Source organism: Amphiura filiformis, chromosome 15 (genome assembly GCF_039555335.1).
Source record: "Amphiura filiformis chromosome 15, Afil_fr2py, whole genome shotgun sequence".
Lineage (NCBI taxonomy): Eukaryota > Metazoa > Echinodermata > Ophiuroidea > Amphilepidida > Amphiuridae > Amphiura > Amphiura filiformis.
In genome coordinates this window covers 43,557,951-43,581,385 of record NC_092642.1, presented here as the reverse complement: position 1 = coordinate 43,581,385, position 23,435 = coordinate 43,557,951, and the positions used below count along the sequence as shown (strand labels likewise).

The 23,435-nt window shown below is 37.7% G+C and overlaps 1 protein-coding gene across 2 annotated transcripts; it reads right to left on the bottom strand.

Annotated features, from left to right (window-relative positions):
• Positions 1–818: 818 nt before the first annotated feature.
• On the bottom strand, positions 819–23,428 carry LOC140171689 (peptidyl-prolyl cis-trans isomerase FKBP8-like). 2 transcript variants are annotated; one of them, XM_072194983.1, is made up of 11 exons: positions 21,475–21,719; positions 18,636–19,197; positions 17,347–17,434; positions 15,793–15,903; positions 12,098–12,172; positions 11,190–11,217; positions 10,427–10,513; positions 9,038–9,127; positions 7,892–7,969; positions 4,973–5,098; positions 819–3,193 (listed from the first exon to the last, which is right to left on the bottom strand). In XM_072194983.1, exons 1-11 carry the CDS (start codon positions 21,592–21,594, stop codon positions 3,110–3,112), a joined length of 1,449 nt encoding a protein of 482 aa, XP_072051084.1. In that variant the 5' UTR covers positions 21,595–21,719; the 3' UTR covers positions 819–3,109. The 2 variants fall into 2 exon arrangements, with proteins under 2 accessions (XP_072051084.1, XP_072051085.1); XM_072194984.1 differs by lacking the exon at positions 21,475–21,719 and adding an exon at positions 23,319–23,428 and having other exon boundaries at positions 820–3,193.
• Positions 23,429–23,435: the final 7 nt, after the last annotated feature.

Genomic DNA, 23,435 nt, shown 5'->3' with positions numbered 1-23,435 from the left:
TAGGCCAATTATATTGATTTGATTGAAATTTTATCGCTCCATGAAATTGAGTCACTGACAATTGATGGCGGATTCTCATTAATACAACCTTGCTCAAACATTATTTTATTTGAAGCGAAAGTTGAAGGAACTTAGTTTAACGTATAGCTTTAATTTATTTATTTCTACAAGGACAGATTTGTAGTAGGATTGAAGTAAAAAGCGAATTGTATGATTGACAAATCCAGTTTCTACTCTACTTCTCTTAGACTTTCACCATCTTGGCACTTCATGCTTCACGAGGGAAATGTGGTCAATCGGGGCACAGGCTACCGTACTACACGCTACCCTGGACCACGTAGGCCTATGTATAGGTATAATAGGCCTATACGATCCACTTAAAAGAACCAAACATCATGGAAGGTTTTGTGATCACATAGGCCTAGCCTAATTAGAGGGGCCCTACTTAAAGGGGCACATACCTTTCAGAACAACAAAATAACTAAGCCCTTGTCCTTTTTTCAGACATAAAATTTATTGCATACGCAATAAAACAGCCCTAAAGTTTATTTGTACATGCACCAATTTTGCAATAATTTATAAGAAATAAAAAAGCAACTCTTCCTCTTTTTTGTTTTTAAAAACCCGGACTAGAGCCGAGGACGAGAGACATGTTTAAAAAAATTTTATTTAGACTATTAAATACGGCACCTTCGAAATATCTTGTAAGCTATTATGCTGAAGATCCCAATTAATTATCTGCATATTTTCAATGGCAAATCAAACATAACAGTCCGCCGTCAATGAATGGCAAAATAATTATATGCAATCAATGATGTGAACCGTGTGTCAGCGGAAGGATAATTATAATAAAATGTGAGTCAGCGTGGAACGCGGTGTATGCGCAATATACGCAATTTGACGCTCATGTATCAGCGCCTAATGCCGTCGCGATAGCCGATGCGACCACGCTTCGCAAAAGTATTTTTATTTACCTCTTCGGAATTATAAACTTGCTCAAAGTTAGAATAAGTGCAATTTTCAAAAGCTTGTAATTTTTTTTGCCCAAAGTAGAATTTAGTCGATTTTTGTTATACAATACTACAATATATTCTACATCCGCTGGTACAAAAATCGTCGACTGAGGAATTAATTCTACCTAAACTGCCTTCACTCCCTGACTATAAGTAATAAGCGTCTTGCTGTTTTTCTTTGCAAATTTCTATACTAAAGTGCAGTCACTCACTAAATGATAGACTCAGATTCCATATTCTTGACAGGTACATTGAATATTAACAAGTGAAGACAAACTCTATTCCAAGATTCATATCCACTTCGACTGTGCACAGGAAACTAAAACTTCAATACTGCTGCATGTTTTTGCGAATTTATTCAAGCACAAATCGAGATGCATGGTATATCAAAAACCACATAAATTTCAACCTATTCTGAGTTACACAAGCTGAAGTATACTATGTAATGGTTATTCCACATAAGATTTGCTACTGAGTTAGATGACAATGATAAGTGTTAAATATGATGACAATTTAATATGGTTATACCTATGATGGTGGAGGTGGGAGGTAGGGGAGGTCAGTCAAACTTCACATCCTGCCTCCAGTCCTGTGAATTCATCAATACTAATTCAGCTTAGTAATCTTCAAAGAACCTGTTTATTTTTCAATTTTCTTTATTTGCCTGTTTGTATACTTGTCTATTTTACAGAACAGTGGTGTAACTGCCCTCAACAATGTCCACGGACCACATGTGGCCCTAAGCCATGTCCAATGCGACTCATGAAGCATTTTCTTACAAAACAAAATAACACTATAAATGTATTTGATAAAAAAAAGTTAGTGTGCGGCCTACCATTGTCTGAAATGTTCAATGTGGTGGGCCCTCTGGTCCAAAACGACTGGCAACACCTGTTTTACAGCCTGAGTACCTAAATTAAGCAATACAGGATAGCAAGTTAGCCACCCATCTAACAGCCATAGCACCTAATGCTTTATAGGGTGGTCACACCTGTTATATAGCGTTAGCACCTAATGCTTTAAGAAATGCAGAGTGGCCATACCTGTTTGACAGCCTTAGCACCTATAATCGTTTTGGCTTCCTCCACAGAGTAATGTCAGTGCATGCTTAAAGAACTGGCATCTTTACATGCACGATCAAAGGAAGTACATCTGTACACATGCGATACCGATGTCACTCTCTTGAGGAAGCCAAATGAACTTTAATGCTGCAAGAAATACAGCCTTAACACCTTGTCACATTCATAGAGAGTTAATTTTGTGAAACATTCAGGCTACCATACTAGACCAGTCTACTATGTGAAACAAAGACATATCAGTAAGTCCAAGATTGAAAGAGCATTTCCTCTTCAAACACAATAGTCTCTGTTAATACCAGTGATGAGTACTTCACACCGCACTTTAACTGATGCATATTTGAAATGAGAGCAAAGAGATTAGATCCAAAGACAACCGACTCAGAATTAGGTCAGCTATGGCAAATCTGCCATACTGGTTTGTCACATGGAGACCAAAATAGTATACTTCAGGCATTTTATCAGCAAAAGCCCATCGAACATTGTGCCTTTTTAAGCTTGGGCATAAAAAATGCTTGCATGTGTAGCATTTGCCATGTGTGCATATCGGCACAACCCACTACTCGCACAGTGCAAACAAGCACACATTTCAAATCAAAATTTATCGGGACGCATGGCGAAGTAATCTGAAATGTACACTATTTTTTTCTCCATAAACGACACACAAACAATGGCAGAGTTGGTCCACTTTGGGTCTAATCTCTTTGGGGCGAGGAAGAGAGAAAGAGGGAGAGATGTGTTACAGTTTTTGTCAGAGAAGAACGGCACTTGTTTACATTTGGAGCGCATGCAGAGCTAAACATGACAATCATAGCAACAGACCGATAATCTGATTAACTGATTGTGCGTCAAATTGTTGGTTGCCGGAGATCGACACTGTTGAAGGTGAACACAAAGCTCCGCTTATGTCACTTACGTCAATCTGAGCAAGGGACTGCCGTTCTTCTCTGAAACCCAGTGTAAGTATGATAGGGTTATACAAAAGGCACTAAAACAAGATGACACTAATGATACAAGATTTTATGCCTGACTTGCAATGATGGCTCCAACAAATATTGCTACTGCCAAGATGCCCACACTAATAGCATACATCCACTGTCGTTTCTGTATAAAGAGAGCAAATAGAAAATCAAAATCAATGGGAAATTCATGATTGTCTACATTGATCAGATATTGTTCATATATATATGTACATTTGGGAACTCTTGGTAGTCTGTTCCTGGAACATTTCTGTGGCATACAAAGGTTGTTCAATGGGAGTGGGGGAACAGAGTCTGACTGAAGGGGCACAAGCCTTATTCGACAGGTTTTTATTTTTAAAATATACATTTCATTTTCACCTTATGACACTATGACATTGGTTACTTTTGACCAAAATTCACCACATTATAAATCTTTAAGACCAATATTCACCCAATTTTTGTGTGCGACTCTCATAAAAATTTAAGCTCATTTGCTAGGGGAATTGTGTAGAATTTGAAATTACATCTAATATTCCTACACTATACACTTTTGACCTATGGTTCGTCTCACCTTGAGATGGGAGTGATGTCACTGTGTGTTTTAGATTGCATAGAAGTGTAACATATATGCGCTCTTCTTGGAATCGCAAAATAATATGTTCTCGTATAAAGGCGGCAAAATCAAAACCTTGCACAAGCAACACAGTCTTTGATGTTACTACTTATTTCAAGATGTGAGGAACTACAGAAAAGTCACTTTTGAGTGGGCAGCAAGACAACTTTCCTCAGGAATTTAATGGGTATATGTGACATGATCTGGTCCATGGGGGCCAAAGGAGACATTTTTGAAAATTGAGTTGCTGTAATTATTACATTATACATACAAAAGGCTATCATTTACTGAAAACACCAAAGGTCTAGCATACTTGGTTCAAAAGTTATGAAGTTTTTTGATGTCTATTTTCTTATGTATTTTATTGTTTTTTACTCCATATTTTTACCTCAGTTTCGAATTTGCCGCCTTTGGCCCCCATGGACCCGATTGTGTCACATACATTTGGGAACTTTTGGTAGCCTGTTACTGGGACATAGGTAATTTCTGTGGCACAACGTAGGTCATTCTATGGGGGAGGGGGCAGCAAATTTGATTGAAGGGGGGGGGGAACAGGCATTTTTCAACAGTTTTAGTTTTCCAATTTTTTACTTTAATTTCACCTTATGACCAGTCTTCAAATTAATTTTTTTAATCTTAGGGTGCACTTTTGCACCCCAGTTTGAAAGTTGTGATGCAATTTCATCTGACGCAGAGTAATTTGAAGTGCAGTCTCAGGCAATCAACACATAAAGTCAGTACAATGTGGTATTGCAATTTTGCACCACACTTTTAAATTTGTGTTGCAACAGGCACATTTTGGGGTGCAAATTGCTCTGCGATAGGGCTTATTTTGAATGCTAACTGGCTAATTTTGACCAAAATTCTCCTCATTATAAATATTTAAGACTAATGTTCACCCGATTTAAAAATCTGAAATTTTCTAGGAATCACACAATAATACTCTTTGTGTGTAAAGGCAGCAAAATCAAAATGTTGTGCATGCAACACACTGTTTGATGTCACTACCTGTCTCGAAATGAGTGGGCAGCAAGACAATTAGCAAGTTTGCCTTTGTCATACATTTAATGGGTATGCCCCTGGTCCCTACTGTATTTGCTACTTCAAACTCAACAGGGCTTTGAGCAGGAAAGGGGGACAATCCAGAGAAATGTTGATTTGTCTCCCCTTTCCCGAGTCAAAAACACCTTAAAAGGGCTGATAATAAACAAAATTGCAGAAATTTTGACATCACAAAAGTCTGGTTCCAGTGTTTCGACTGGAAAATCTCATGTCTGATATAGTAACCAAGGGTGTAATAGCACTTACGCTATGGTCTTCAGGTATTTCTGTAACTTTTGCCATATCGCCAACCATTCGTTGGTAGAGTTCCTTTTCTGATTGTTTTTCTTCTGCCTGTCTGGCTGTTAACTTGGATAACTCTTGGTGGATAGTCTACAAGAACAAATCACAGAATATGAATGATGTATGTGAGTAGTTTATCAGTGATTTCATTGAGATCATTTTGGACAGAACCAATTTGTAAACCTGGACCCTGCACTCCTTTAATTTGTGACACATTCCTCATTTGAAAAAATAAACCTTGTGTCCCTGGTTTTCAATTTCCTTTCTCCACATCCAAGTATCATCAAGACATATATCAGAATTCACATTTCTTGGGTCAGTTTTTATTACATGTCATATTGGTATCACACAATAATTAAATTCTGCATAATGTATAACAGCAGGATATTTTATAATCAAATTAAGTATTTCTTGGCCAAACTGGAACACTGTGAACGCTAGTGGCTCCGCGATAAACACACACGAATATAGCGTGGTACAGAAGAAACTATACACACACCTTACACTGCGTACACGCTTAGTACACTACATGGACGCAACGCGCATGTTCCAGTTTGGCCAAGAAATACTTAATTAGATTATAGTATCAGTTTGTTCTTAAACTTTTACAGTTCGGAACAAGATTTGTAATTGGCTGCAAACCATTCTGCACAAAACACCACTCATTATCAATCTTATGATAAGAGGAACTATAGCTACATGTTATACACAGTAAACCATTGGGGTCAAAAATATGTTTACCATCATTTGAAACATTTACCATCATTTGAAACATTTTTTTTTTAATTCTCTGCTCAAGACCATGCTGGACAAAATACAATTATCCAGAAATTATCAAATTTCCCATTGCAAGATAAATGGATTGATAATATTGCTACAATGTTAGAGAGCCATGTGTCATTTTGCCTCATATTTCCTTCAATCTTGGTGATTGCAAATTTGACCAAAGGACATTTGACATTCAAATTACATTTGTCAAGTAAATGTATACATACAGATTGACACAAGGCTTCAAAGTTTTCAAAGTTTATTTGAAACTTGAATAGACTGTATATGTGACATGATCAAGGGGAATGAGTCACATGTCGACCCTGGTCAAAAATGAGTTTTACATATGTTAATAAAGAGTACATTTAGAGCTTTCAGAAACAGAAAACCCCATGTTGATACAACTTTTATTTGCAAAGTTATGTCAGTTTATCAATGGCTGAAAACAATATAAAACAAGAATTTAAACACTTTCTTTGCCAATATCTCAAAAGCGACATCCGACTCATTTCCCTTGATCGTGTCACATATCTTGAAACCAAGGTGTCAATGTTTTTGGGGAACAGCAGGGGTAAAATTGGCCAAAAATGTCTTTGAAATATGTGTAGTTCTAGCTGACATTTTCAAACAATCATGTATGTCCCCAACAAGGTTCAGAGATGTCACATTTCCGGATTTATCCGGATTTCCGGATTTTTCTAAAATCTCAGAAAGTTTCCGGATCTGAGAAAATCTCCTATTTTAAAATGAAAATTCCTTAGAACCCTGACTGGATGACTCGGCTAGATAATGGTACTCATTTAACATGCATGTGGTCAAATTTTTATGTTATTGAGACCACCTTTTCATGCCCAAAATTGATGAATTTTAGTCCATTATCGGACCAGCACGCTATACTGATTGTGTCGGGTTTTGCGTTCAAAAACTCATCTCTTTTTCCTCAATGAATATTACCCAAGTAAGAAGAATGTAATGTGTATTAATGAACGATGACTTTTGAGATGATGCTGGACTGATCGTATAGGCCTATGTATACTCTAAAATCAAGTCTAGTCATGTTTAAGTTTAAATGGAAGCAAACTTGGGTCAACAGGTTTGATATGAACCTTTTAGCTGTATCCTTTGGCTTTATGTGGCTGTCGGGGTGGACTTGGGGTGTGGGTGGGGGAGGTTGGTTGGGGGTGGGTGAGTGTGTGTAGAATTATGTATTTCCCTTGGGATAGGCCTACTATTTTAGTCCCAATTTGTAGTGCTAGTGACATCACTCTATATGTTTAACAAATTACTCTTATCATACAATGTATTCTTCATGCACACTATACCCCCCCCATGTGGCCCCCTCCCACACACTCGAAGTTGAGGGGGGTCAAAATTTAATGAAATATTGTTTTTATATTGCGCATTAATTACATATCAATTTCGGTCATGTAGGCCAAGTTATTAGGCCAAAAAAAGACTTTGAAGAATGTCTCTCATGTACAAAAGTATAGGAACGTGAACATTTAAAACCACCTTTTTAGGGTGAAGGAAGCATTTTTCAAAAAAATGTCTAAAACAGGTTTTTATGTCAAAAATGGTCTCTTTTGGGGTGCTACATCTGCTAAAATGTTTGTCGTCCTGAAATTCTAACTACCGTCAAGGCCCATGGTGGGGTGCCTGCCGGTGGGGTGGGGTGGGGGAGGCAGTGCATGCCAAGCACAAAAAAAGGTTAATTATTAACATATATCAACATCAGCCATATTGTTCATGTAATAAAGCCAAAAAACTTTTTTTAAGAGTGTCTCTTGTACATAAAAGTATAGGAAACTGAAAACTTTAAAGCATGTTTTCTGGAAGAAGGAAGCACTTTTTATTAAAAGTGTAGAACAAGCCAGGAGCTTTGAACTGTTCTTTTTACCCTCTGAAATGGCCTTTACTGTGGTGCTAAATGTGCAGAAACCATCTGGCTTGAAGCCCCCTCGACCCCTACCGGGGAGATAAGCGGGCCCCCGGACCCCCCGGCCGTGTTGCGCGAGAGCTTCGCTCGCTGCGCTCACTACGCTTCGCAAGTTCAGGATTTTTTTGGGTCAGCCTGTGACATCTCTGAAGGTTGGTCCAACAGGGATCTATGCTTACTTTGTTGGATGGTTCAAGAGCCAGTGCTTCTTTCATGACTGCTACTGCTGCTTGAAATTCACTTTCGACAGCTAGTACCTGTAAGGAACAAAAATAAATAGTTTAGTCAAACTAACCTTGAATAATCATCATTCACTGAAGCAAAGACAGTACAATCTATCTGACAAGCATCATATCAAAACACAACTGAAGCATTTTCCACCCTGATGTGGCAGTGATGTCAAAGCATCTATGCGGTGTCTTTAAGCTTGTGTGTGTGTGTATGCCAGCACTTTGAGCGAACACTAGTGATTTGTAGCTGCATCCAATGAAATGTGCACTGATGTCCCCTCTCACATCAGGGTGGAAAATGCTTTACAGCACTGCTTTTATGCATTAAAATGTCACCTCGCCCATTGATGTTGCAAGTAGAAGGGTGGTTTTATGTAACAAATAGAGTTAAATTTTAACTTATAATTTTCTATAGTTTTTAATACCCACTTTCTGTATTATCTTTAAATGTGGGCTGCCAACAACCGTCGTTTCGATGTGATGCATGGATCCCACATATACTTTGATATACCTAAAGTTCTATAGTGACATCAATCTTTATCACGGTTGCGCTGCAAATTTGCCAACAACCTGTCCTTGCACTTGAGCCTGTACCTTCTGCACGATTAACTTAATGCACACAATTTGATACTGTGACCAGCAAAATACGTACCAAACTTGAAGCGAAAAAATTAAGTTTAAGCTCGGGTGTCCAATGGGCTATTCCATTTAAAATCCACACTATGGAATGAACACATTAGCAGCTCCATTTGAAACCCATCCTCACTCAGTGGAAGATTCGGGTTGAATCTTTCTAGGAGGGTGTATGAAACTCAATGGAGCTACCTGACATGTCCATTTCAATTGAAATTCATACTCCCTCTGTGGAAGATATTTCTGAAATCTTCCACAGGGGTAGTGTGGATTTTAAATGGAATAGCCCAATTAATCAGATTGGTAACTTTGGCAACAGGTTTGCTCTTACTCCTGAAGCAGTGTTCGATACATAATGTGATTTATCCAACTACAAAATGTATAACTTCCAAGAGGCGTCAGCACTCTCAACACCCCTGGTGGTTATTAAACAAAATATACACAGTGAAAACTCTGGCTTACTTTTCCTTTTCTGAAGAGTGCCTTGACATTCTTGGGTCGTATGTCTAATACTGAGTTGCATGATTTTAGAGCTGCATTTGGGGCATCCACCTGCAATGACAGACAACACAAAAACAAAAATGTTGTTACAATTTCATACATTCATGTAGGTCATAGAAATCAATACCTACATGGGTGTAAGCCACCAACTCTGGCATCATTTTGGATCTAATCCATTCCATTGCCTGATAGATGAAGAATAATCTGTGTGAATGCAATAGCGCAGGGTTCCCAGCATTTCACAAAAAAAAAATTCCCCAAGTTTTCACTGATAAATTTCCGAAATTCCATGAGAAATATTTCCAAGCTGTCAATGGTGAATAAGGGTGTGGACTAATTCATACCACTATACCTAGAGACGGAGAAGAGAGCATATTCTTTCCAATAGTATGAAATATGAACTCAGTTTATAGCTGAATGGATGTAGTACAGTTTGGAGTCATATATACGTTGTATGCAAGACATGTGTATGCATTATGCAAAAATAACTGCCCACTCAAATTCCCTCAGTTTTCCCTGATTTTGGCTGCTTTTATCAAATTCACTGAGTTTTTCCCATTTGGAAAAATGGATTATTTTCCCTTATTGGCTGGCAACCCTGTATAGCGTAAATGAACCAAAAACCTTCATGGTTACAGGCATAGACTCACAAAGCACCTGCCTCACATAATGAAATAATGTTTATGGGTAAGTTAAAACTTAACCTTTACTCTTATTCTCAAATACCCAACAGCACTTAAATTTTGTTGCAATTTGAACAGGTCTGCTACTTGTCATTAAGGGGTACTATACCCCTGCCCAATTTTGTGCCTATTTTTGAATTTTTTCTCAAAAATTATAGCGCATTGGGAAAAGTAAGATATGTATATTATAGGAGCAAGGACTACAACGACTGCACTGGAAAATTTATTTCAGCACAGACAACAGTTGTGGAGTTACAGTCAAAAATGAGGGAAAACCAATATTTGATCAATAAATCAATAACTGCTTGCTATGAGTTGCTGAATTTTCAGTACAGTAGTTGTAGCCCTGGCCCCTATAATATACATATCTTACTTGTCACCGATGTGCTATATTTTTTGAGACAAATGCAAAAATAGGCACAAAATTTGCCAGGGGTGTAGTACCCCCTTTTAACATACAATAATCCAAAAGCTGATAATATACTAAACATAGTGGTCAAAAAAAGCAATATGTGAATATATCAGAAGAATTTACCGCTTGTACCAAATCAGCTGAATGCAGAATTTGATCACAGCTATTGTATATGGTAGATGTGACACGGTAAGTTACCCATGCATTATAATTCATCATTTTTTTTATAAACAAAAGTAAGCCTACACATTGTACCTTGAGTTGTGCTGCAGCTAAGTTGTTATAACATTTCACTTTTAGTTCATCTACTGTTTTCTTTGAGTCTTCTGTATATGAGCTGGGCTGCAAAAAACAAGCGTGACGAAAATGCTATTATCAGAGATATCCTTTACATAGAGGTTCAAATCAATGTAAACACCTACAATTCGTCATCTGCATGTATTCCAAAAGGCTGCCTTGTGTGATTACCATCCAATTGTGATCAGATACACCGTAAAATTCACTTAATATATTATTTATTTTGAGGTATTATCACAATATTACAATCTCATGTCTATTCATTAAAGAAAGAAGTATGCCAAAATATAAAGTAACAATATGATGTACAATAAACCTAAAATAACAATTACGAAATACAATCAATGATAATAAAAATCACACAAGACAGCCTTTTGAGATATGACAGTATGTGATGCAGACAACAAATTGTTCGGTTCACAGACCTATGTGAGAAATGGATAAATGAGAAACATACAGCTCATACAGGAACTTCGAAATTTATTTGGTTGAGAGTGCCCTGTTGCATGTTGCGTAATGCATGGCTGGTGCAAGCTTATGTGAATAAGCGAGCACAAGTTGAGACTTTATTAATGTGCGCAGTAACAAAAAGTTAAAAACCAAATAATTAATTTCCCCCCAATTATAGTCCAAAGAAACTATAGGATCAACAGATTTTGATAAGAAGGGTCAGCTTCTAAATCAAGTGTTAAATGGAAGATTATAAATCAAATACACTTACTTTTATGTCTCGCAAGATTTCAAGTGCTCTGAAAGACAAAAATATGAATGGATATTTGTGAGAAATAATATTAACCTTGTACTATGATTTTCATTATCAATGCAAGTTTTCATCAGCCTTAATTGCAATCCAAATATATAATTTGTTTTCATGTTATTTTTTTCCAGGGGGAGGGGGTATTCAAGTTTGGTTTGGGTAGGGGTGTGCCGCTGAGAATTTGAGTATGGAACCATCAATATGTAACGAAAGGCTAAAAATGCTACCAATATTTGCGGCAAAACCCCATATGGTCATTTGTACTGATCCCCCCTAGTTTTCCCTACATAAAATCATTGAATACATTAATTTTCACTTTTCGTGCTCAATGCAGCTACATGTCCTATGAAAATGAAAACAGATAAATCAAGGGGAATGAGTGACATGATCAAGGGGAATGAGTCACATGTCGGCAATTTTCAATGTGAAGTTTTTTACATCATTTTCTGGCAGTTTACAAATGCTACATTTTAATGCAAACCCCATCAAAATCGGACATCTAGTGACTGAGTTAAGAGCAATTTATCAATGGCTGAAAACAATATAAAACAAAAGAATTTGAACACTGTTTTTGCCAATATCTCAGAAACAATATTAGGGACATCCATCACAAATGTGAGTAAAAACCTTTCTTAAAAATTAACAAAATCCACAACATAAATAAGTTCTTTTATAAATCTCCAAATTGAGAATTTAAAGGCAATCAAAGTTGTTCAAAATCGACAAAGTGGGAAAAAAGCGGCAACATTATGATTTTTCCCCATATAGATTTCCCACTTTCCTATCAGACAAAAACACAAAACGACACTCATGATACAGTGATGCTTAAATCTGTAAAAAACTATGTTAAGCCTACACATACTTCTACTTACTTTGAGTATGAGTTTATTGCATTGGAATAATCTTTTCTAGAATATAATTCATTACCACGTTCTCTTTTCTTGTCTCTGTAAAATATAATAAGAAAATAACATCTTAAGAAAATAAGATATCATTTTATATAATTCAATGAAGTTAAGTGCACAGAGGATTCATTTAATCCAAGACTTTATAATAGATTCCAGTCCATTGAAGTTGGGACAGCATCCATAATGCCCAAATAAGGGAAAGTTGTGATTATAAGCTGAAAAGTTTCTGGTAATCACTGTTCAAATTTGACCAAAAAATAAAATTCAAATTATGGTCTTTGTACTTTTATATCCAAAAACAATTACAATTCTGTGTAAATGTGCTTAGAATATTTTTTAAACTAAAACAAATTGTGTTTTAAATATCATCATTTAATAATGGTTTCAATGCATTTATTTCAAGTTTGCTAATGAATACATGAAATATTAGGCTATTCCATTTAAAATCCAGACTATATCTTCCACACGGGGAGTATGATTTCAAATTGAATGAAATTATCATGCAACTCCATTTGAATAGTCCATTGCAAAATAACAGATTCAGATGGAAAGCAATGATTGGTCAATGAAGCGCATGCGTTAAGTCACACATCTACAAAGTCGTTAAACTCGGATATATACCAGTATGCAACTTTTCTTTTGCCTTAGTGGAGGAATCAAACTATTTTTATTCCACTTTTTTTCTCAACATACACATATTTTATGTGTCAGACATTAAATAATAGAAACTATTTTTTTTAAAATCTTATAAAATACATGCCTTGGCAAAATTGAATGATGTACGGTACTTGCAATTTAGATATTCATCTTTCAATTTAGAGGGCCATTCAACTTTCTGAACTGATCACCCAATACACACCTTGGCCAATTAATCTCAATGAAGCAAGATTTACAATCCTATTCATACATTCTATTTAGTGTACGGTTTAACTCAGTACTACCACCTCTCCTGTGGGAGACCATCAGAAAGCAGGACATACAGTTGATTGGAGCGGGTCAAAATCCTTGATAGAGAAACGGACTGGTTCCCGAGGGGCTTAAAGGCGTCCATACACATCAGGACTAACAAAAGTGATCTGAACCCGGACCAGGGCTGCCATAGACTTTCTGGAGCTTACAACTCCCTACTGCATCAGTGCCAGACGTGAGTCACGGTCCGACGGTTTCTGCAAGCATCATTCACCAGTCCATCAACCGAGTGAACAAGGAATAGTGATACATTAATCTGAAAGCTCTCAGGTGAGCAAAAATAAGCTTTGAGTAATTGTTTTTAAAACTTTCTTCATCAAAACCAAAATATGTTAAATCAAATAAGCAGGTGCATGCAGCATCACATTGCTGACAAGATTTCAAAGATGTTGATGCGAGGATGGTATCAAGTTTATCAACATGATATTCCGGATGTGGATAGAAATCGCCTGATAGATGCCTTTGAAAATGAGGATATTGACTATTAAGAGGTGGAAGATACCTTGAATATACAGCATTCTACAGCAAGATCTATATAGTCACCACACACCTTAGGGCCAACAAAATAAGCTTCCTAGAGGTGGGTTTAAGAACCAAAAGATTGATGACCAGATGAGAAGAGCTCCTGAGAGCTTTCTAGAAAGAAATTATGACATTACAGCAAATGAATGACTCTGACATGCAGCTCTTGCAAATAAGCCAGCAGTATCCAGAAATACCATCCATCATCCATACCCTAGATGGAATGCTTAAACTTTAAAATTTGTGGAAGACATCCTAAATCAGCACAACACCCCTCAAATTTTGGGTTCATGTGTTGAATTCACGAACTGACACCATACTTGGACATACCATTTACATGAACAAGTGTGGGTGTAACAGTTATATACAAGACATTCATATGGCAGGGGTCCACATGGAGAGGCTGCACAAAGAATCGTACATCACAAAAAATTGTGAATGTCACTTTGAAAATGAGGATACTGACCATCTAGAGGTGGCAGATACCTTGAATATAAAGCATTCTACACCAAGATCTATAGTCACCACACACCTTCACAAGGGCCAACAAAATAAGCTTCCAAAAGGTGGGTCTAAGAACCAAAAGATTGAAGATCAGATGAGAGGAGCTCCTGAGGGCTTTCTAGAAGAAAATCCCTAATGACATTACAGCAAATCAATGAATCTGCCATGCTCTTCCAAATAAACCAGTAGTATCCAGACATACAATCCATCGTCCATAACCTAAATGCAATGCTTATAACTTTAAACTTGTGGAAGACGTCCTGAATCAGCGCAACACCCCTCAAATCTTGGGTTCACGTGTTGAATTCAATGCAAGGACAGTATCAATGTATTCCAGATGCGGATAGAAATTGCCTGATAGATGCCTTTGAAAATGAGGGTACTGACTATCAAGAGGTGGAAGATACCTTGAATATACAGCATTCTACAGCAAAATCTATAACTGCCACATACCTTCATGAGGGCCAACAAGATAAGCTTCCTAAGGTAGGCTTAAGAACCAAAAGATTGATGAACAGATGTCAGGAGCTCCTGAGGGCTTTCTAGAAGAAAATCCCCTAATGACATTACGGCAAATAAATAACTGAGACATGCAGTAAACCAGCAGTATCCAAAAGTACCATTGCCAATAACCTTGATAAAATGCTTATAACTTTAAAACTCATGTTTGTGTGTTGTCTTGTCACTTTGACTTTGATCTTGGTAGGATCGAAAGCTCAGACCCCTAAAAACTTTGAAATTTTACTTAAAGAGAGAGCAGTTCTTCTTTACACTGGCGAGTGTGGCTGTAACATTTGGGCAAAATGTTTATATGGCAGGGCTCCACATGGAGAGCCTACATGTACACAAAGAATTGTACATTTACCACAGAGGCAAAAATGTGAACATCACTTTTGCCATTTTGGGGGAAGTTGGGTTAGTAAGGCATTGCATCTCTTCAGAGACTGATGAAGAGAGAATCATTTGAGGAACTCCTCGCTGATACAATTTAAGAATATCGCCAACTCTTTTCAAGTCAAGAACGCCATTTATTTGGTTTACGACGACACCTGTCGTGTCCACATATTATGCCACAGCTACAGCAAATGTAAAGGGGTACTCTACATGTATCATCAAACATCTCCCTCCCTATTCACCATTTCTAAGCCCCACAGAAATGGCGCATAATCTACATTCAAAGGGGGAGTCAAATGCATGCTTGGTTTTCCCAATAGCAGCAACAGATGGGAGACCGCATTGTGGTGTAAATTTAACGAGTCTGGAGATCTCAATGTCTCCAAGAAGTTGCTTGTTTAAATGAGGGGCAGATCACTTGGGATATGTGCACGGGAACGGGATGGTACAATCATGTGTGTGTTTTAATGTCCATGTTACATTTGTATTCGTATTTGCAAGCGTTAATGTGTTTTAACAATTTAAAATTTGTAAATGGACACTACCTAAAGTATACTTCAACATACAAGTATTATATTACTTTGCATGTAGACCTGTATATTAGTATAATTGAATGTGCCCATACATGTATTCTAAAATTGAATGCATTGTAGCTTCTTAGCTTGTCAATGCATGAAATTGAAAATCAAATCCCGAAGTTGTATAATTGGCCAGGAAAAACTACATGCATATAAAATTACACAAAAAATAAGCTCAAGACCGTCACTTACGCCATTTGACAGCACTCATCTGGTGATAGTGTTTCTATGTTTAGTTTCTCCTCAACTTTCAGTAATTCTAGTTCATATGTGAGATCTGTATTAGGTGGAATGTCATCATTTCTGTAGAATATAAACACACAAATAAGTACCAGTCGAAATGAATTATTGTCATTTTTCATGCTGTCATATATATACATGTATAGTACATTTGAGTCAAATTAATTTGTTTATTTATTGGGGGTGGCCCGGCAGGTGGAGGGGCAATTAAACAAAGTAGGAGTATGGAACAACATTTGTGCAGGAACCTGCCTTATTCGCTACTTGCATGGTTCTGCCTAAACTGCACTATATGTGCAGGGAAAGCCTCGAACTGGCAGCATACATGAAAGGAAGACATGATGGCAAACCTTACACAGAATGTTATATGACTGGTTCCATTCCCATTCATGTATGCTGCCCGTTCAAGGCTCTCCCAGCACATAGTGCATATGGCGGAACCATGCAAGTAGCGAATAGGTCCCTGATGATGTTCCATTGAGCACAGCACTCCGAGCGCTGACATTTTTCAATTTTGAGGATGAAAATGAAAACTCAAGCCCCGCAGTAGCATGAACAGAATGCTACTCAATTTCACTCAAAAAACCTGAAACTCGTGAGAAAAACCTGAAAAAGCATGTGAATGCAGGCCAAAAAGCCCCAAAACGGACTGAAAATAAATAAAAACGCAGGAATTTGAATTCAGGCTAAAACCTGAATTCAGGCTAAAACCTGAAAGTGGCATCACTGCATGAAACTGAAAAATGGGGGAGGGGCTGGAGGCAAATATTGTGACAGGTAAAGGACAATGGGCTATTCCTGTTGAAATCCATACACCCCAATGGAAGACATGACCTTAATTTCTCACACAGGGAGTGTGAATTGTAAATGGAGTTACCATATTCATTCCAATAAGCGCCCAGGGCGCTTAACACAGTCATTTTGAGTGGGCGCTTATTATTTACCTCGTTTACCTAATTTTTTCGTAAGGGGCGTTTATTAGAGACAAATTTACGTATGTTATAAAAGGGTCCTGAAACATTCTAATAGCTTATGCAGAAAATGTGTTGCAAGTTTATGCAGGACTTGTAGTCCTGCAGCTATTTCACTGTATCGACATCTATCTGTCACTTCAACATTAATGGTATCCTTTAGCAAATTACCCTGGGTGGGCGCTTATTGGAACGAATACGGTACATGTTCCTGAATGGGTAGTTCAATTTAAAATCTACTCCCTCTGTGTGGGAGATTAAGGTCATGTCTTCCATAGGGTGTATGGATTACATCTGGAATAGCCCTATGCATGAGAAGCCCACAAATATTAGCAATTTTCTGACTATTAAATTTGGGTGCATATAATAAAACAAACAATGAATTAGTCTGAAACAAGCCTAGATGGGAAGATTCACACTGCAAATTTTTGTAGATTTTGCACTGGTATTTCCAACCAGGAGGAGCAACATGCTTCCCCCCATCACCCACTGACATTACACCATATGAATTGGCACACAAGCAACTAAGCATTACCTTCCTTCCTCACCATAACCAAATCTTGGTTTGGTAATGACCAGAGCTTGTTCTCCCAACTGCATCAATGCCACTGCTAAGTCCCAAGCTGAGAAGAGAATTAATGAGGAAATTAAACATTAGTTGTAAACATTTAAAGATGTAAATAGTACATAACAAGATGAGCCTACACAATATATGTCAAATCCGTAGTGCACATGTCAAATCTGAACATTTTAGCTCTGTGAAAATTATTTTGATTTTGTGTCCTCCATCATTTATCAAAGCATACTTACACAGAATATACCATAAATGTGACCTGCACATCAAGGGTGAAAATAAGAGAGCTTGAAACAGGGGCCACTTTGGCCAAAAAAGTGGCCCCTGGGGGGACCCAATGGCCATTTCCAATTACCAAGGGCCAATAAAAATAAAGATGTGCTGGATGAGTTATATAAGCACTAGTTGCTTTGCATTTTATATTTTTGGTTCACTATAGGGAGCCAGTTTTGTGAGAAAAGTGTCCCTTGGTCAACTACAATTGAGATGGAACCAGGGGCCATTTCAGAGTTTCTGCAAATATGAGTTATCTCATCAAGAAAGCAATCTGAAAAGCTATTCCCCATTTTCACTATACCCCTGTGATACTGTCAAAAGAAAAGGTTGTTCTGGTCTCCCGCACCCACAACACTGAAAATTAACTAGAAACCATGTGCTTGACACTAACAATGCAAATGTTTGCTGCAACTGTTTTTTTGAATCATGACTGTCACCTGTCTTTGGAATTCAAATTGACCCAATAGAGTACCGAAGTGTGACGTCATAAAATTGTTTGGAACCAGGTCAATTTACACTGATTTCAATGGGGCTAATTATAGGTATTCATGCGGCCATATCTCGGGCCCTCATGATCCGATTCCCACCAAATTTGGACTGTGGATGTTTTTCATCATGCTCCACTGATACATGGTATTCAAAACGGTGAAATGCAAAAAAAAATTTCTGTGACGTCATCACTTTGGTACTCTATACAAGTTGAAAACAATATATAATCCACAAATTGCAAAAGAGCCATTCCACGATTTAGGGACAAACTGGTAGGTAACATGCGTAACCCTGTCCCACCATTTTTTCTCTCTTCAAGCAAGTCATCACAATTCTAAGATCTGAAGTATTGATTTTGATATGAAATTCAACACTTGCTTTACATACAAGAGAGGAAACAGTGGTGGTTGCTCATGCTGATGCTACCTACATGTACCTTTGTCCCAAAACAATGGAATGTCCCAAATTGTGTTCTGTATACATACCTTGTACTACATCACCATCTCCCAACACAAACTGTATCTCCTCATAACAATCAACCTCATCCCCACTAGGCAACTGTCCTTTACTTCTGATGGTCACTAGCTGACCCCTCTCAGGCCTTGTATCCATTCCTTGACCTTCCCGTAACACTTTCTTCTTCAAATGTCCCGTACCCAAAATGTCCACCCAATCTGGGTCCTCGTCTTCCTTCTCCTCCTTCTTATCACCATCTTCATCTTCTTTACTTTCTGAAGGCTCATCATTGTGTGTTCTTGTTTCCTCATCTTGTGTCATTTCTGAGTTTATTTTACCATCTGTGTCTTCTCCATGCTCTACCTCTTGCGGTACTGCCAAATCCTCTTTGGAAGCAGCACCAGCAACTGGTGCATCTCCAGATGCTGAAACATCATTTTCTTGGACACCAGTTGTCTCCACATCATCGCCATTACTACCATTAGTGAGGGATTTGTTTTCTTTCATCTTGCAGCTCTCTGGTTCTTCTCCAGTAATAAGGTCTTCAACTGCTTGTTGTCCACCTTCTGTTTCTGTCATCTTGTAAGGCTTCTGCTTTTAAAAGAACAAACATGGTGGTCTTCATGAATATTCAATGAAATTATACATTGTCTAGAATGCATCATATATTTGGCTGAAATTGAAGCCTTATGTATGTACATTGTTATAGACTTGTTTCAAGGCCTTGCAATGGGCATCCAGTGAATGAAAATTACATGTAGGTCTTATCTTCTCAAAGTTCCATGTGCTATATTATACTCAGTGCACCCTCCAAGCATGTTTCTATTGGGCTAGCTTGAGAATTCTGGCTCAGTGCAATTAAGGAAGATTAAACTTAACTAGAGCAGCGGATGTGGTCGTTATGCCCCGACAGGGAGAATGAAAGGCCCTTGATTTAGCATCAGTAAATCTTTTGTGCCAGTTATTTTCAGTATTTACCTATTTGTTATCGTTCAGTTAGGTTTTACAACATTAACAATATATATTTTAAACAAAATATAGAATTTAAAATAAAATAAGAAAAGGACATTGTTGCTTTGCTTTCACTTTGAGGTAAATGACCTACATTACTCAGAAACTTCCAAGACTGATTACTTCATGGTAAAATATAATAATAAGTTCATTCGCCTGGACTATACGATAGCCATTGGAATGGGATAAGCACTTTGTTATATATGAGTTTGACAGGTTTAATATCAAAATATTTTCTTCAATATTATTTTAACTATAAAATATATACATGTAGAAACTGCTTGAGTTTTGTATAACATTTGTAAAATTAAAAACCTCTATTTTGTCTTTTTGCCCTTGGCTCTGGGCCACTTCACAGCTAGGGTTTGTGCAAATTTTGTGACATAGGGGCTAATATAATGCCTGTTTCAAACATAGAAATTGCCGCATTGTTTCAATCCCGTTAATGAATATATTTCCTAAAGTACTCCAATGGTTCAATCTCAATTATATTTTAAAACTGGGCACCACATTTTACACGTAAAAGGCCATATATAGCACAACAATGAACGGAAACCAACGAATAAATTATAACCGTCGATGTCACATCATTACCCTGGAAGCCACAATTTATTTTATGAATAAAATAGACCCTTTTCAAGGGTATACGCATATGTGATGGTGTTCTTGGTCCCAGGGAGCTGCCATTTTGGTCTATGTGCAGCGGTTTACTTTTTGTTGACATAAAATCAAATAAAATTCTCATAATACTAGGATAAATTTTAATTTTTTATTAAATTTTAAAAATGTTACATTGTTTTGAGGAATGACAAACAGGGCTCCTGCTAGCCTTCAAAAGCTCTGCATCTGATCGCATGCCAACTTTAGAACCTGGCCGTGAAATGTGTGTCCCACTAATTTTTTGTGCGTCCGTACGTACATGTATGTTGATGTGTTGGGCTAGCTGGGCAACAGTCAATGCAATTTTACAGGGCTCCTGATCGCCGGTATTGTCGGTACAATTACCGAATAGGGTGCAACTTGCTAGACTTGAGTCCAGTCCTCGTTTAGGGTTAGGGTTTAGGGTTGGGGTAGGGCATGTCTCGGCAATCGCTCCCATTCTAATTATACATGTTTATCATATGGTCACAAGGTGCACAAAATAAACACAATAAAAGCATGTAAGCACACAGCAAATACATTGTATGACAAGGTTCAATACAAACAATTAAATTATAGGCTTTTGAGCGATACAACAAAACTAGATATTGTATATAGTTTTTGCAAAATACTTGGATGCAATACAATATTGTTTTTAATATTGTATGCGTATCGCGTATGCTATCGCGCGTCACCATGGTCACGGGCACGGCTCCTACATTGTAGCACCAACACGACTCACAAAACAACAACACGGCAACCGTCACCGGCGCACAGGAGATTTTATTAAAGGAGGATTTTGTGATCCTAGCATCCTCTTTTTATGACATTTTTCAGTAGATATCCATGAAAAAAATTTATTCCCAAAATTTCAGTTGATTTCAACTTTGCGTTTGTGAGTTATGCATGATATTAAATGTGTATTACACTGCTCCATAGGCCACTGTTGTAATTTGGCAATATTTTTGCTAAACGAATTAATCTGCAAGAAATTTTTGGTACATAACATTATGTAGCCAGACGTATCCAGTGGTATAAAATTCTCAACTTTTTTTGAGAAAAGTGGGGGGGATGAGGCTGTGGATCACGAAATGCCCTTTTAAACAAGTAAAACCACATAAATTTAATTTGCGGCAACTTCTGGATGATGAATATTAAAAAACCTAGGAAATATATTCCACATCTACAAATAAACTAGCCCGAGGTAGGCCTACTCACACCTCCGTCACTACGATTTCCACTGTCCTTCTCCGTACGAAGGTCTGAGACTCCTGAGCATATCTGGTGCAGGGTACACATAAAATACCACTTTTTCTCATAAATACCACTTCCTACCATTCCTCACGTGAAGATGAGACTTAAACAAAACATATTTGGTGCATGTTCGTAAATTTTGAGCACATTTGAGGATGTAAAAGACCAGAATTGTGACTGTTATCGTCGCCGTGTTTTGAATTCTTCCTATAAATAGATGCCGTCATCAGTGACAGTGTGACGTCATCACCGCGACGTGAGTTCACGGTGCCCCGTTTTTACGTACCGTACGTAGGGCATTCATGGCCCTAGTGAGGAAGGAACAGGGCCATGATGTTTCGGGCTACAAATAAACCTGTAATTTTCCGAATTTGTCAGACTTTGGGGAAGGAAAGAACAGAAAACAAGAAGGTCAACTCAAAAGGTAAGCTTAAAAAATATACTTAGGTGTGGTGCAATAATTATGTGTACCCCGGGGTGAATTCTCAAAATGGTCTGCCAAAAATCGCTTGCCCCCCCTTTGGCTGTGCCAAAAAACCTTTGCCCCCCCTTTCGACGTGCCAAAAAACCTTTGCCCCCCATTTGACGTGCCAAAAAATCTTTGCCCCCCTTACACATGCAAGATTTTGGGGAACCCAATTTAAAACCTTAAATTGTCTTAACATAAAGTGCGAAAGCGAAAGCAGGAAATTTTGCATATTTGAACGTGTTCAGTAACGTTTTCCTCACGCCTTTTTAGGGCGTATAAATATAGAAACGGTGCCCAAAATATCTGTGCCAAAAATTGCTTGCCCCCCCCTTCGACCTGCCAAAATCCCTTGACCCCCCCTTTCGACCTGCCAAAAATGCTTGCCCCCCCTTTTGGCCTGCCAAAAATCTTTGCCCCCCCTATAATTCACTTCGGGGTACACATAATTATTGCACCACCCCTTACAGTTATAATTTCAATACGCATTGGTTATAGGCCCGGTCGCAGAGAGAAAGCCAGATATAAATAATAATAATAATATTGAATGGCTTATTTTCGACTCGTGCAATATTTTTCTATCTCGTGCAATATATTCTTTCATGAAGAAATTCTTGTATCACACTAGCTCGAGATACTCTAGCTAAAATACAGGTTTACATTTACTATCTTACATTATCTTGCTGTATTGCAGCTAGAGCTCCAAACGACAAGCTTCCGGGTTTTTTGGAGAACAATACTGTTACGTAAGATGAAGAAGAAACCCCGCCCGGAGCCCGCCCTACTCATTATTTCATTGTACTTATTGCAATTTGCCTCCACACATTACGTAATCAACACAAAGCTGTTGTGAGGATTAGTGAGTGGATAAGAAATTGACAGTGGAGGATACCGAAGGACACGCCGATTGTTAGTTGTCAATCATGAATTGCCATAACGTATTAATATTTTACTGCATGGCATTCCGCAAACACCAAGACAAATTATGCGGCGTATTTTTCCAAAGATCATCTCATATGAAGTAAGCTGAATGCGATCTGTACTTTTGTAACATTCCGATCGCTTTTGATCACCTATTATCGGCGAATTTGCTTGAAAACACGCAAGTTCATGTTGTATAAACATAATTAGCATAGACACAAATGAAATTACGATGCAATACAATGCAATTTGAATGCGCAGCAGATCTATAGAAATAACTTTGCCCGGTTTTATGCAGAATTAGACCCTGTCTGTATCACACTAGCCTTTGAATTATATTTGACAAAGCTTGACAATAAATCATAAATTGGTTAGCATTTTTTCAGTGAGTATTATTGGCAGCTAAAATACGTTATCCTACCCTATCTTTTCGCTCAGACCAAGCTATTACCTTATAGCTTCTGCAGAGAAAATCGCAAAATTGTTTTACACTTCAAGTTTTTAACTTACTTTTGATAAGCTTACTGGAAGGTTCCAG

Excerpts from the sequence above, each read along its gene's own strand:
- LOC140171689 (XM_072194983.1), bottom strand. The coding sequence starts at position 21,594 with ATGGTAGGAAGTGGTATTTATGAGAAAAAGTGGTATTTTATGTGTACC. Across the intron at positions 7,970-9,037 it reads CACTCTTCAGAAAAGGAAAA|GTACTAGCTGTCGAAAGTGA; the intron begins GTAAGCCAGAGT and ends TGTTCCTTACAG. Across the intron at positions 3,194-4,972 it reads AAATACCTGAAGACCATAGC|AAACGACAGTGGATGTATGC; the intron begins GTAAGTGCTATT and ends CTCTTTATACAG.